The sequence below is a fragment of the Cynocephalus volans genome, chromosome 3 (genome assembly GCF_027409185.1).
Source record: "Cynocephalus volans isolate mCynVol1 chromosome 3, mCynVol1.pri, whole genome shotgun sequence".
In the NCBI taxonomy this organism is placed as follows: Eukaryota; Metazoa; Chordata; class Mammalia; order Dermoptera; family Cynocephalidae; genus Cynocephalus; species Cynocephalus volans.
In genome coordinates, this window is record NC_084462.1 from 83502974 (window position 1) to 83518185 (window position 15212).

Genomic DNA, 15212 nt, shown 5'->3' on the forward strand with positions numbered 1-15212 from the left:
TAAAAATTAATATATAAATTCACACACACACACACAAACCGGGGGTGGGGAGGAAGATATAACAACCACAACTACTTGAAGTTGATACGACAAGCAAACAGAAAGGACATTGTTGGGGGGGAGGGGGGGAAGGAGAAGGGAGGGAGGTTTTGGTGATGGGGAGCAATAATCAGCCACAATGTATATCGACAAAATAAAACAAAACAAAAACAACAACAAAAAAATAAATAAAAGAATGTTGAACTAAAACCGCTGAGATATAAAACCGGTTAGTATCCTACAGGATACTCAAAGTGTAGCCTCTTGGATAATCTCTATTGGACAGAAAAAATTTATTTCACCCTAATAGTTTTCTACAAATTTACCTTTAAATTTATAATAAACTCTCTGGGCCCTAATCAATTGAAATTGGAAATCAAGTAATCAGATGACCTCAGGTGAACATTAGAAAATACTGTAGCATATCATTAAAAGTCACGCAATCATCTTTACATCTTATTTCAAGTTTTGAATAAATTATCTGTAAACATGCTAAGTTTTATACTGTTAGAGACCAACCTCTTTGTATCTTCTCTTTTTGAAATATTTATTTACAAGAGATTCGAGAATCATTAACAGATGATTCACATCTCTATTTTGCCTGGTTGTCATTTGAGCACTAGTTTCAAATTGTTTGTAGTAGAGTTCTTTAGAACACAGACTGTCAACTTGGATCTAATGTGTTCACTGTGTTTGTGCGATAATAGAATCAGAAGATTTAGATGTGTAGAACAAGTGGGTAAGAATACCAATCACTTTAATGAGTTGAGTTTTGAAGTTGAAAGGACTTTCAAATAGAAAAGGGAGAACAAACCAGGTAGAGTGACCAGTGTATGCTGGTTTAGGACTTGAGTCTAGATTGTTGCCAGTGACCACAAGTTTGTAACATCAGTTCTTTTTTTTTTTTCTTTCTTTCTTTTTCCCTGCTTTAATCCAACTGAAGTATTGCTGATGGTTATTTTCATAAAAACTGTTTGATCTTGTTGCTTCTCTGCTTGAAAAATTTAAATTGCTTTGTGTTGCTAACATATAGACTATTTTACTTGGTGTGGGAGTTCTTCCATTCTTCCCTACTTCTTGGTTTCTTCAGCAATGCTGTTCATACCTTAAAAATATAGGCCTTTACTGCTGGTGTCTTTTCCCCATTCACCATTCCCCCAACCCTTGACTGACTTAAATGATCAAATTGGTTTCTCCTTTTCCTTTAGCTCGGCCTGGCCAAATCCTGCATTATCTTTCTTACCCAATATTGTTCTTCATTCCAACAATATGACTGTTCAAATTATTCTAGCAGCCCAGGAGAATCTCCTTGTCTTAGTAGTTTGGTTGTTTTTGTTCATACAGATATGCAATCATATCATGTCCTGTATGGTAAATCTCTGGGTGGGTTGTCTTTTGATTTCACCTGGAAGGCAGCGAGCCACTTTTCATAGCTTATGACATATGTAGTGCTTCCTATAGCATTTTAATTATAGAATTTTAAAAAATGTGTGCCACAAGTCAATATGTTCTTGTATTTGTAGACCTGAAAAATGTCTGAAAATTCCAGTGACAGTGATTCATCTTGTGGTTGGACTGTCATCAATCATGAGGTATGATGTTTAATACTTTTTATAAGGTAATTTGTAGTATTACAGTGTTAGCAGTGATGTAAACTGTCTTCTTTGGAGGCCAGTATTTTTCTGTTTAAGGCAGAGGTTCCATTGTCTACATTTAAGCAAAAGCTCCCATTGGACATTTTCCCATCAACATTAAACTTCACTGCTAAAAACTCTTCATGGACCAGCATCTTTTAAATTGTTGTACATAGGTTTCCCTAGCTTTGAGATATTAGGCAAATATTTATTGAGGGTTTATTACAACCCATTGTGGTATAGATTGTTTTCATTCTCATTTTATAGTTGAGAAAACTACAGCTGAGAGAGATTAAATAATTTGGTCAAGATTTTGTAACTAGAAAATATCAGAGCCTGGATTTGAACAGACAAGAAAGGAAGATGGAGAATGTATGTTTCACTTATGTTATGCCATGTTACATTAGGAGAACTTGATAGGAAAAGGACTATGGGTAGAACCCTATCACAAAATGAATTTTATGGTAGAAGAATGATATACATACAATGAATGTACATAACTAGTACATGATAGACATTGCTTTATGTGTAAGCTCATTATAGAAAAACTCTTAGGATACTGATGAACAGACACAGTAAAATAAAAATTATCTGTACTTGTTGAAAATTTTAATGGAGTTTTCTATAGTTATCCCTTTTGTTTGTAGGATCTCGTTAAGCCTCACTTGTTTTCCTTCATTAATAAAAATTTTAAATGGTAATTTTTTTTACAATTACTTTGATAATTTAAGGTTTAGACAATTTGTCATGTCTTCTAGAAAACAGCATTAACAAAAAAGCATGATTGTTTTTTATGCATTAAAGTTTCAGAATTTAATAGCAACTATACTAGTTGAGATCCAGGTGGTTCTTTTTTTAAAAATCATAAATGACTTTTCTGTTTTTAACCTGTTTTCTGCAAAGGTAGATCAACTCCCATAGCAACTTTTCCTTCAAGGATAATTAACAATATAGGAGGAAGGCAGCTATGGGACTCTTACTTGTGGGTCTGCAGGGTGGAGCAAGACAACAAACCTCTTTGGTACTTAGTCAAGTGTGTCATTAGAGTGTTCTGTATTAGACATCATGTCACTGAGTAAATCATATTTGTACGTTTATCCCTCTTCCTCTATGTCTAGTTTTCAAGTTCTACTTTTTCTTGCTAATGTCTCTTACATGTTTCCTCTTCCTTTCTTTCACCATTCTGATTTAGGCCAGAACTGGTTTCCCCAGGAATCCTTAATCCAATTCTAACCTTGCCTTAGCTTCTACAATTCTGCTACTATAGGCAACCTCAAGTCTTACATCCTGAATTTTCTTCAAGACTCCCATCTTAAAGGCTACTCCTTTCATGAATCTTTTAATTTTTGCTGTTTTAAGTTATGTATATCAAGAGAACTCAGACTTTTCAATTTCTTGGATCAGCAAACTATTGGAGAAATGGGGAGAGGCAGAATCAGCTTAGTGTTTAACTTTATTTTTGCTAATTAAGGCAGGAAAAAGACAGTAAGATCTGCTATTTTATTAAAGAAAAGAGAATCTGACATCAAAGGAGGAAGGATAACCTCAGGAAATAGCCTAAAATTTTATAAGGAAAATATTCCATTAACCTAATGGGTTCATTTAATCCATGCCCTTAAACATTTTTAGTTTACACTGCCATAATAAGCATGTTGCTGTTTCTCTGAATATATTGTAAATTTGAATTTTTTTTTTTTTTTTTTTTTTTGGTGACTGGCTGGTAAAGGGACCTGAGCCTGTGACCTTAGTGCTCTAACCAACTGAGCTAACTGGCCAGCCTGTAAATTTGAATTTTGGATTTGAATTTTTTATATCCCACAACACCTAGCAAAGAACCTTGTCTAGAATAGTTGCATAAATGTTAAGTAAGAAGCAAATTAATAGAAATAGCTAAGTTCAGACACATCATCTGGGATTCAGATTTATTGCTTTGGGCTCATAAAATAATAGAGCATTCTGCTTTGGGGCTAATTCGACTTAGAATCTAAACCTCTGACTCTGTTCTGCCATAGGCCTTTATGGACTAAATTGCACAAAAGCCAATCAGATTAGATGCTATTCTTTAGGAGTATAGTAGCATCTGGGATTTTTAATAATGGAAGCATTTACATGTAGTCAAATCCAGCTTTGAGAAGCTAATAGGCAAATAACTGAATAATTATCACTTTTTTCCTAGGGATCTGATGTAGAGATGGTGAATTCTGTTACAGCCAGTGACAGCTGTGCACTCACACAAGAATGTTCATCTTCAGAGCAAGAGGAGCTACAAGTATTGCAGGTAGAGGAGGGAGGTAAGTTGTTAAGAAATTCTGATTTTTTTTTTTTTTAGATAAGATGTGTGAGTGACATTTTCAGTCTTTCCTTCTTTCTGGCTAATCTAAGTAATCAGGTCACTGAAGGACTAGAACTTTAGCATGGATTTAGAGAAGGCATGCAGAACCCAGTGTCACCAGTCTGCCCCAGGGGTTTGTTTATTTGCGGCTGTAGTATATTTTTGGGCCTCTGGATACACTTTGATAATACAGATGTAACCAGTCACTAAATATTATGTTACATGGTTTAACATGAATTTGTCAGTTTAATTTATATTTACTTGTCATTAGTAATATTAAGACTATAATGTTAAGACTTAACTAGTAATGTTAAGTAATATACAAAATTACTAATTCATCACAAGAGATTTACTAAACTCTTCTTCACTTATCGTGCTATAGAGTATTCTGGTTAGAATTTGGTAAAATATTGTTTCATTACTGTATTACTTTGATGTTGTATGTACTTTTTGTGGGATATGATGCCTACATTATTTGTATAGAGAAATACAGCTCCCAATTAATTACTGTATACTCTCATCTTCATATTTAAATTACTTCCTAAACTTTTTTAAAAAATTGCAATAAAATGTAAACAGAACATTTTCCCCTCAGGAGATGAAAGTGAATGTGTCAAGGCTAGAAATAGAAGAGATTATACCTGGTAATTATTTTTTTCCAGCCTATGTGTTGATTACTATTCTCATTTGAACAATGAATTCTCATCTTTTGTGGGTCAGAGATCCTTTTGAGAATCTGAAAGCTATGCATGGTCTCTTCTAAGAAATGCATTTACTCATGTGTAAAAAATATTCATACTTCTTTGGGAGTCCTTGGACCAAAGACTACCTTTGTTGAGTCTTATCTCCAAATTAAGTTAATATTCTGTTAGGGGTTATGTAACACTCAAAAATAGTATTTATTTTTTCCCCTATTCTTTGGAGGTGTTAAATTACATAAGAAATATATGTTCATGATAGGGAAAAAATAATGATAAATGAAAAAAATTAAAAATGGCCTGTAATTCTTTTATCTGTAAATAATTGCTGTTGACACTTGGTGTATATTCTTTGTGCATACGTTTATATCTTTATTATATTTAATATTTTTAATTTCTGTTAACATTTTATACTGTTTTTCATTTAAAATATATTGTGAACTCAGTGTTCTGTTTGTGCGTGTTTTCTTTGATGAGATTCTTATAAAATATATCTTTTGTATTGACATTTTGTTTTTCTGTGTTTTTGAGATTTTTTAATTTAATTTTATTTTTATTTTTATTTTTTGTCTTTTTCGTGACCGACACTCAGCCAATGAGTGAACCGGCCAGTCCTATATAGGATCCCAACCTGCGGTGGGAGCGTTGCTGCGCTCCCAGCGCCGCACTCTCCCGAGTGAGCCACGGGCTCGGCCCGAGATTTTTTTTTTTTTATAGTTTCTTTTTCATTGTAAAGCATTTGTAATTCAAACCCATAGTTTTGGGCCTTATGGTACGAAGCATTGACAACCATCAGAATGGTGGTATCATTAGGAATTTTTCAATGAACTTTTAAGAATTCATGAAACATGCCAGCAGGTATCTGAGAATAGATTTTCCATATTAACAGGTTTTTACAAACACTTTGGATTAAGTAATTTGGTATAGTAAGGTACAAGTTTTATGTCTTTAGACCTGTTAGCTATTTTCTGTTTGGTTTTTTTGGTTTGGTACAGGGATCGAACCCTGGACCTTGGTGTTATCAGCACTACATTAACCAACTGAGCTAACTGGCCAGCCCTTGTTTTGATCTGAGTTCTTAGTAGGTCCTAAATTAGTTCAGTTTGGTATCTAAAATTATTTCCTGCTAGTTTAAAATAATGGAAATTTATTAGTAACAGTGGAGTGACTGTTATAATTGTATGTGGCATTTCATTAAATCCACTTTAACATATTAGGAATAGATTTTTATGTTCCCCAGTTTTATGTAGACTACAAACCATCAACAGAGTGTTTTAAATGAAGAAATAATTTTACTGGTCTTTGCTTTATATCAGAAAGTGGACAAAATGGCACAGTGTTAGTGGGAGAAACTGCTTATCCATCTTTGGAAGAAACCAAGTCAACAGTTGAGGTAAACTTGTATTTTACTCTGTAGATGTATGATAAATAGTATCCTTAGAGAATAGTAAGTAAAGCCTCCATTTCTGGTTGTACATTCTATTCTTATTTGAGTTATAAGCAATTTTTGAAAATTTTGAGTTTCCACAGTTTAAAGGTTAAAATTAGCTTCTATTTTGACTTCCAATTAAGTGAGATATCTTTTAATTTAGAAAAATAATTTTTTAGTATTTTGTTAAAGACCTGTTCTTTTAACCTCTAATATAATTTTCTTTAGAAATAGATTGCATTCTTGAATTATATTGAGAAATTAAGCTATTAGGTTTTGTGTCTAAAATGAAGGTTAGTTTTTAAGTTTGATAACAAACTAAATCTTATCCTTTGGAGTTTTATTTGATTTCTAGATAAAACTAGATAGCTAGATGATCTTTGCATGGTGTCTTAATCTGTTTGTACTACTGTAACAAAGTACCTGAGACGGGGTGATTTATAAAGAACAGAAATTTGTTTCTTACAGTTCTGGAAGCTGTGAAGTCCAAGATCAAGGTGCTGGCAGGTTCAATGTCTAGTGAGAGCTGTTCTCAGCTTCCAAAATGGCACCTTGTTGCTGTACCTTCAAGAGGGATGAATGCTGTGTCCTCATATGTCAGAAGGAATGGAAAGGCAAAAAGGGCTGATAGCTATGTGAAGCCTGTTTTATAAGGGCCTTAATCCTATTAATGAGAATGGTGCGCTCGTGACTTAATTACTTTCTAAAACCTCCAACTCTTAATACTATCACATTGCTGATTAAGTTACCAAATACGAATTTTGGGGGACACAAAATTCAGATCATAGTACATGGCCATAGCTGTGGAAGTTTATTACGTACATAACCAGAGAAGCATAATCAGTCTTTTATGGTTTCCTTGACTGTAGAGTTATGTTCAAATAAACCCATGGAATTGGTGAGAGAGATGAACTCTCCTTTCTATGTTTTTTTTTTTTTTTTTTTTTTTTGGTGGCTTGCTTGAACAGGGATCTGAACCCTACCTTGGTGTTATCAGCATCGTGCTCTGAGTGAGCTAATGGGCCAGCCCCTCTTTCTATGGCTATTGAAGAGCAAAGATGGGCTTCTCAGCTTCTGCAGCTCACTAGAAGGCAATGGTCCAGTCCAATTCTGAGAGTTGCCAAAGGGTTTAATGTTGTTCTCAAGCTAAAAAATGAGCCTGCTATTGCATAATCCTTTACTGTTGGGTAGGAATCGTATCTTTCATTTTAACCTCAAATTACCGTAATATTTAGTACAGTTATATACTTTGAACTTTGTAGAAAATATAAGGCCCTTAAATAATTGTTGAATTTACTGTTTCTAAAACAATGATTTTTCAGGCAGAGGAAGAAAAGTCACCTGAAGACAATGTCTGTTTTGGAACTGCCAGTGATGATTCTGATATTGTTACCCTTGAGCCACCTAAGTTAGAAGAAATTGGAAATCAAGAAGTTATCATTGTTAAAGAAGCACAGAGTTCAGAAGACTTTAACATGGGCTCTTCCTCCAGCAGCCAGTATGCATTCTGTCAGCCAGAAACTGGTAAGAACTATATAAACATAAAGAATACACTGATAAGAGACTTAAGGACTTCTATGACCACATTTTCTATAACAGCTTATTTTCTAACCCTAAATCTCTAGTTTGGAATATATTTGGGTAAAACTCCAGACAGTTTTTTATAAAGCCTGCTGTTATATATAGTGTTTTCCTAGACTCTGTGTCCTAGAGCACAGCAGTCATTTGGTGTAACCATAAATACCCTCGTATTAAATAGAAGACAAAATTTCAAGGAGATACACTCCAAAATTCATTTGCTGTTTTTTTTAGGTTTTTAAGAATGGGAGATTGAGTCATTATACCTAAAAGCAGGAGGCTATTAGTATTTTTGCTTACAATAGTGCGTGTTTTTATTATAGAAATAGCAAAAGAAATTCTTATTGAAGTTTTTCAGATCCATTCAATTATTAGTCAGTGAACAACTATTGAGTACATACTACATGCCAAGCATTGTTCAAGGAGCTATCAATACAGCAGTCTCCCAAAGCTCCTCACCTTTGGATCTTTCGTTCTAGATTGTGTTATAAAAATGTATCTATTATAAGTCCTGTTTTTAATGCAGTTAATGCCCATGGTTGAGACAGAATCAGTTGGAGGTTAAAGTGTGAGTTGCTAAGCTGGTTACTTTTCCACAATTGATCATTTTAGTTTTAGGAATGTATATAATAACTTTCAAGGTGGTATAAATATGTAGACATAAAGTTTCTGGAAAATACATAACATACAAACCTGTAAGTAACCCACAATCATAACTTGAGGATGAATTATGGGAGAGACAACTTGGAACACTGCTAGTGATTCCAAAAATTTCCCAATTTGATGTAAAAATAGGAATATGCAGTATCTATTTTAGATAATTTTCTTAGATTTTACCATTCTTTTATATTTACATTTGGCAACCAGAATCAGGCAATGGAATTTCTGTCATTCCAGTTTAAGCTAAAAAAAATGTCAAATAGAGATTCTTGGCTACCTCATTTAATGATGAGTTATTTTCGGTTAGTGTATCAGTAATTTGCCTATGAACAGGAGCTTGAAAATACTTTATTCAGCTATTTAAATACTCATTTAAAAATAAGCATTTTTAGTGGTCAGAGGAAGAATTCAGCCTTTGTCAGAATAGCATACGTAGTACATTTATTTATGAGGGCTTAATTGATTTTAGAATTTTGGTTGTTCATCAAAAATTTTAAATTTTATTATTTTTTTTAAGCTCCATGATTTGTGCTGTATTTAAGTAGTCTTTTTTCCCATCCTTCTCTTTCTCTGGTTTAATTTGAGAATATTCATGTGCCAGAAAAGTCAAATTGAACAGGAGTATTACAGAAAAGACCAGGCAGACATACAAGAAACTGACCTATAAGACATAAAAGAAGCTACATACTGTTAATTTTTTTCAGGAACTTGGACATTTCTAAGCCCACTAGTCTAATATTTATCTTCTTTCTGAACTCAGACTTCTTGGGAATTTTGCAAACTTAGTTAGGAGGGATATTTTATATCTTATATGTATTTTTACCCATTGCTATCCCTCCTAAAGGAATTAATTGTTTCAATAAATAAAATGTTAAATAAAGGTGAAATTTTGGACTATGCTGAAAGTATTGTATATAAATCAGTTGCCAAGAGTTTTTGTTCTCTTTCTCTTACTTTTTCCCCGTTGGTTTGTTGATTTCATGCTACCCATTGCTAAAGTACTTTGTTTTTTCCTTTCCCTTTCTTCTCCATCTTTATAGGATTTCAGTTTCAGGTTTTTTTTTCCCTACAAAATTATATTCTTGTGGCAGTGTACTTTTTGTTGATTTAAGAACACTACCAGCTTCCTCCAAATGACCTCTATTCCCACCAAAAAGCAAAATTGGTAGTTGTATTGTGTGTATGTTTAAATAAAGGCATCATCATTACATATTAATTTAGCACAAATAACAATGTTAAGTATAATTAAAGTAAGTATTTTCAATTTTTTTCTTTTTTATTCTTTGTAATAAAGCTTTATACATCTTTTTTCCTGTTTATTCACAAAAGAAAGGTGGTGGGAGAAGCTGTGGAAGATTCCTGAATGCATAAGGGGATGGGATGATCAGCTGAAACACCATGTTCCTAGCCAACTCGCTTTCCAAGGTGGTGTGACTAAATCTGACCAGCTTCTCTTGAGCTGAGTGTGCCTAGTCACATATACTATTTACTAAGTGCTTTAAAGATACCTGTTGTCATCTGTGATACTCTAAACAGATGTTCAAAATTGAACTTGTAAAAAGCTGGCTAAGCTTATTGCATGCCTTTGCATTGCTTGCATCTTGGACTATGGGCCAAATTAAGCTTTAAAAGAAGTTTAAAAATATTTTAGCTATTATATGTATGGGTTAAAAAAGATGGAAGCATTAGATAAGGACATGAATATATTTATGTGTTAAACTGGTTTATTAGAAAATATAATGAAGGCAATATGTTAATCTAGAACTGAAAATTTATTTAAGGAATTTTGACAGTTTGTTTTTGCATTTAGCACTCTTAATTCTGTGTCAGGAAGTCTGACTTAAATTCAGCAACCATGATCATGAATACCTTTGTATTATGTAATGCTTTGTTTAAGTCTTCCTTTCTTTCTCTTTATCCAAGAAATGTAACCTCACACCTGAGGCGACGGCATCTTGGAAAAACTAGTGATCAAGAATAACGAGATAAACATGATGGGCATAAGGGTTATGACCAAAAGATCTTTCAGTGGCATCTGTATCACTCACTAAATATTAGGAATATCCATTCATTCAGTAGTGCCTTCTGTCTCTGTGTTTGTTGTTGTGTGAAAGCAAACTGAATCCCCATGATCCATCTTTAATAATCATTGCCTAACCTAAGTCACCAGCTTTCCTGTGGCATGGATATCCTGTCTTCTCAATAACTGTTTTGCTTTTTTGGAGCATGAATGTTTGTTGTTTTGGAGCTCTTTGTATTAAGTTCAAGTTCACATTTTATCCTTACTCTCAGTGCTTTTCTTTTTTCTGCTAACTGGCCTGTGGAAATTATTACTAAGTGATCTAATTTTCTGTGTCAACGTATGGTTTGTTGTTATATAGAACAGTGTTAGGAAATTATGCAACTGGAAGAAACTGAAGGTGATTATTGAGGGTATATGTTTTCTGGACTTGAGATTTCTTGTGCAATTTTGCCCGCCCGATTTGTTGTTCTTTACTATTCTTTTCATAAAGGAGAAACGCCAGACTAGTCCTTAATATCGGAGATAGCTGTTGTGTCACTTCCTCATGCTGACATATTTACTAGAGGGTAAAATTAATAACCTTCTAGTAAGAGTGGCAGTCGAAGGGAAGGGCTCATCTGACTTCTGGAAACCTATGTTAAACTATAGTGCTTTGAACCTTGATTTGTGGGCACATTGGATGGAAATGAAACTAGGGACCAGATAAACCAAGGAAACTTTTGGCAGTTATTGTACTTTGTAAGTTACAGGAACTGCTTATATACTTTCCTGAGTTCCTTAAACAGTTGAACTTAAATTACCTTTGTTTGAAGTTGAATGAAGAGATAGAGGTTTTTGTTTTTTGTTTTTTTCTACCATAAATAGTACTTGTTTATGCCTTTAATAGCAATGAAATTTAATAGGCTACGAGAATGAATGATTGTTCTAATAGTGTAAACCACAAGGTGTTAAAAAAAAAAAGACTCAGAATAATAATAATATGAGCACAGAATAGTATGATTAATAGATTCTTATGTGTAACAATTGAGATCTTTTATGTTTTGACTTTATGTTGATATGTTGAAAATGTTTTTGTTTGTGTTTTGTTTTTGTTTTTGGCTGTCTCATGTAAAAAGGCATGTAGGACAGCATTGATTATTATTCTATTCTATTTACTGGGAAAGCTTTAAAAAAAACTTAATATCTAAATATCAACATTTTTCTTTTTAAAATAGTATTTTCATGTCAGCCTAGTGACGATGAATCAAGTAGTGATGAAACCAGTAATCAGCCCAGTCCTGCCTTTAGACGACGCCGTGCTAGGAAGAAGACTGTTTCTACTTCAGAATGTGAAGAACGGCTACTTGCTGAACAAGAAACTGAACCTTCTAAGGAGTTGAGTAAACGCCAATTCAGTAGTGGTCTCAATAAGTGTATAATACTTGCTTTGGTGATTGCAATCAGCATGGGATTTGGACATTTCTATGGTGAGTATTTGAAACTGTGTTATACATAAACTGATGGCGTACTGTGGAGGCACTTACTTAAGAGTGAGAAATCCTGGCATCTGTTTTCAGTGTCATCATTAAATAGACGATCTTGAAAACTCGCAACCTATTTGAGCCTCAGTTTTTTTCATTTGAAAAATGGGTGCTGCTTATCTCAGAAAACTGTTTGCACTTAAATGAGGCACTGATAATTTATTTAAGAAATGTAAAGATTATTAGCAGATGTGTTTGTGACTTTTTTTAAGTAAAAAGATCGGAAGATTAAAAATCTGAAATGTTCATCATGAGGCAAATCATTTTAATTTATAATCACAGTTAAACTAATTTTAACTGTGACTTTATTAGGAGGATTATTTAAATCCCAGTTGAAATAGTTACATTTGAAATATAACAATAATTAGTTATTATTTCTATTTCGAGGTTTAATGTACGTATCATATTTTGTGACATTCATTGTTGCTTCCATGATTCACATGAATTGAGAATTTTTCATCTTTATCCTTATATTTTGCTCTATATTATGCTTGTTAGTGTTTTTGTATATTGATTATCTTATTAATTCAAAGCCTTAAGTGTCTTTTGGGTGAGAAGAGGAAGGAATTCCATGTGGTGTTATTTTTTATTTAGGAGCCTCACCATTGACTCTCTTATTTAAGGTATATATTTGTACAAAGACAGTATTTGAGAGCTGAACATTCATATTCTGCTGTTTTGGAAAGTGGGGGAGGGGTGAAAAAGAAATGTCTTAGATCTTGTAAACTTTACAAATTTTAGTTTGCCTTATATTAACTACTTTTAGATTTTTTTTGCCTACACAATCCACAGTTTAACTTTCTATTTTGCTAGTCCCTTCCAACAATGTGTTTCTTATGCTAAGATTGAAGAATTGCATGTACCCTTTGTTGATCTGTGGAAGAAAATGTTATTCAACATAGTGTAATGTTAGAATAGACGTAATGAAGATAGTCAATACTTGTTTAAAGTCAGAGTTAGTGAAATTGTTTCTTTTTGTATTTAATTTTACTAAAAACATGTATTTAGACTCCTGATGGATGCTTGTTTGAATTTAATACTGAGATACTATAATCTGTATCCTCCCTTAAAATTTGTTGTAATGAGATTTGATTTGAAATATATATTTTTTATTGACTATCTAGCTGGAGCAAATATATCAGTATGTTTTTTGAGTGTGATTTTTTCCCCCTACAGGTAAACATGAAGGTAACAGAGGAGAAGGTCTCATCTTAATCTTTTTTTGTTACTTAAAAAAAAAAAAAAAATTGGATAGTGACTTTCAGTGTTAATCCACATTGCATTAAAACCTTACCTATTGCATGACCTTTGAATATTTTGTAGAAAGATAAGTTTAGAGAGGAGTACTTTCAAAATTGAGAACTTATTTCCCTGTTATTTAGGATTTGGCTTACTAGTAAAATTTACTTGAATAATTACAATTAATAAAACATTTTCCTGTATTTTTTCACATTAGCCTTTTCAAATATGAAAAGCCTGGATGATACAGTATGAAGTAGGTTTATATAGTAATGAGACTGGTTTAATAAACATATAAGCCTTGACCTGAGTGACGTTGCAAGGTCACTACTTAAAGGACATCACATTTTTTCTTAATTCTGGCACTGATCTCAACACTTTTTGGAGTTGATTTCAGAGCCAGTTTCAATTTCCCATCCACTATGAGGTCAGTCATTGCATTCTGTAATCAATCATCTGCTTTATAATCACTTAACAGATACATACTAAGTGAATCACTTAGAAAATTCAGCAGCCTTGGCTCCATATAAATTTGTAATGTCAGATCTATACTGAAAAGAAGAGAAAGCCAGCATGACTAAAGATAGTAAAACAGTGTATTCCAGGTATTTGGCACAGTTTCAGGTTCTGAAAATGCTTCTAAAAGTTTAAAAAACAATCTTCATGTGTCAATCAATCTTCCTTACTCTTACCTTCACTTGTAGACTATCCATATTCTAAATCATCAGTGGAGTTCACTTGATTTGATTTTTCTCATGGAGTTGCTTTAAGTATTGATAGGCTGCCTGACTCTCTAGCAGACAGTATAACCAGGTGCTAAGTTATATAGCACAGACATGAATTACAGCTCAAAGGGTACACTTACTGAGTTATCCTGGAGGTGGTAGGATTTAGGTTAGGTCTAGTCTTTGTAAGCTTATGATAGGCAGAATAGAAGGTGGAACATTACAGCAATGGAGAACCTGATAACCTGAGGAAGAAGTAAACTTGTTGGGTTTGGGAGCAAAGAAAAGACTGCCTGGACTGCAGCAGAATAGGTATTTAGAAATAATGGAATAGGGGGTCCTGTTATATTGCAAAACATCTGGGAATTTGGGTAAGAGTTTGATTTATTGAGTGACCTGACAGTAATAATTTTAGAGGGAAAAGTACATGAAGGTAAGTGGTATGGGAAAAACTAGAATAGTATAAGCTAGGAGGTTTATAATCCAGATATTTGGTGATGAGGGCCTTGACAATTGTAGTGACATTGAGGATAGAGAGAAAGTTGGTAAAATAAGAGACACTGAAGGAATAATAGAAACTAGGACTTTGAGTTGGATACTTGGAATATTGGTGGTTTGTTAATTTCTAGCAAGCATGCTAGCTGCTTCACTTTGGAGTTTGGGGTTACTGGGGAAGGGTTTTGGTAGATGTTAAAGTAAATAGATGGTAAGCACAGTTTGGTTTACTTTTACCCAAATTTTTTCTAGAATGGTTTGGGGCAGGGGTTGAAGTTTGATTTCTTTTCCCCCCTCATGAAGAGGCCCTCAAATTTTGGCCAACGGGCAGCTGGATGTATTGGCTAGAAGCTCTTGTGAGAGGTAGGGACTTTATCTGTAGATGAGAAGTCTTACAGGAGTAATAGCAAAAACTAACAATGGGTTAATGTGGTAAGATAGGCAGCATATGTAGATGTGACTAGAAAGCCAAAGACTGTATTTTTGGTAGTAATACTTTATAGTTAGGCAGCAGAAGATACAGGGGAAAAAAGCCCAATGATTAGTTAGTGAAATTAAAAAGACCACATTAAGATAGTCATCAAACATATGCTATGTTTTAGTATCTCAAATTCAGATCTAAACACAGTTTCAGGTTATTTTTCCAGTGGGCAAAGGAATTTATCTTGTTAGCAATAGAAAGCTATTTTCTGTTACTCTGGGAACAATAGATAAATTTCTTTCAATGTTTTAAAAAATCTCAGATTCTTTTGAGTAATTTTGAAATAAGTTTGCTGTGCTTCTGGTATATTGGAAAATTTAAAGAAAGGAAATGAATCCTAACACAATATCATAGCTTTT

At 33.4% G+C, this 15212-nt stretch overlaps 1 protein-coding gene across 6 annotated transcripts in view; it reads left to right on the forward strand.

The window, feature by feature from the left end:
• The window catches only part of CCPG1 (cell cycle progression 1), a 44132-nt gene that overhangs the window by 19855 nt on the left and 9065 nt on the right, over nt 1–15212 (forward strand). For 3 of the 6 annotated variants that reach the window (XM_063089241.1, XM_063089240.1, XM_063089242.1), the window contains 7 exons: nt 1563–1631; nt 3850–3964; nt 6020–6096; nt 7455–7656; nt 9700–9795; nt 11608–11859; nt 13090–13116. In XM_063089241.1, the coding sequence (XP_062945311.1) occupies nt 1572–1631; nt 3850–3964; nt 6020–6096; nt 7455–7656; nt 9700–9795; nt 11608–11859; nt 13090–13116 (829 nt within the window). In that variant the 5' untranslated portion in view covers nt 1563–1571. The remainder of the gene's footprint in view (nt 1–1562; nt 1632–3849; nt 3965–6019; nt 6097–7454; nt 7657–9699; nt 9796–11607; nt 11860–13089; nt 13117–15212) is intronic. The other 3 variants (XM_063089243.1, XM_063089244.1, XM_063089245.1) reach the window with 3 other exon arrangements.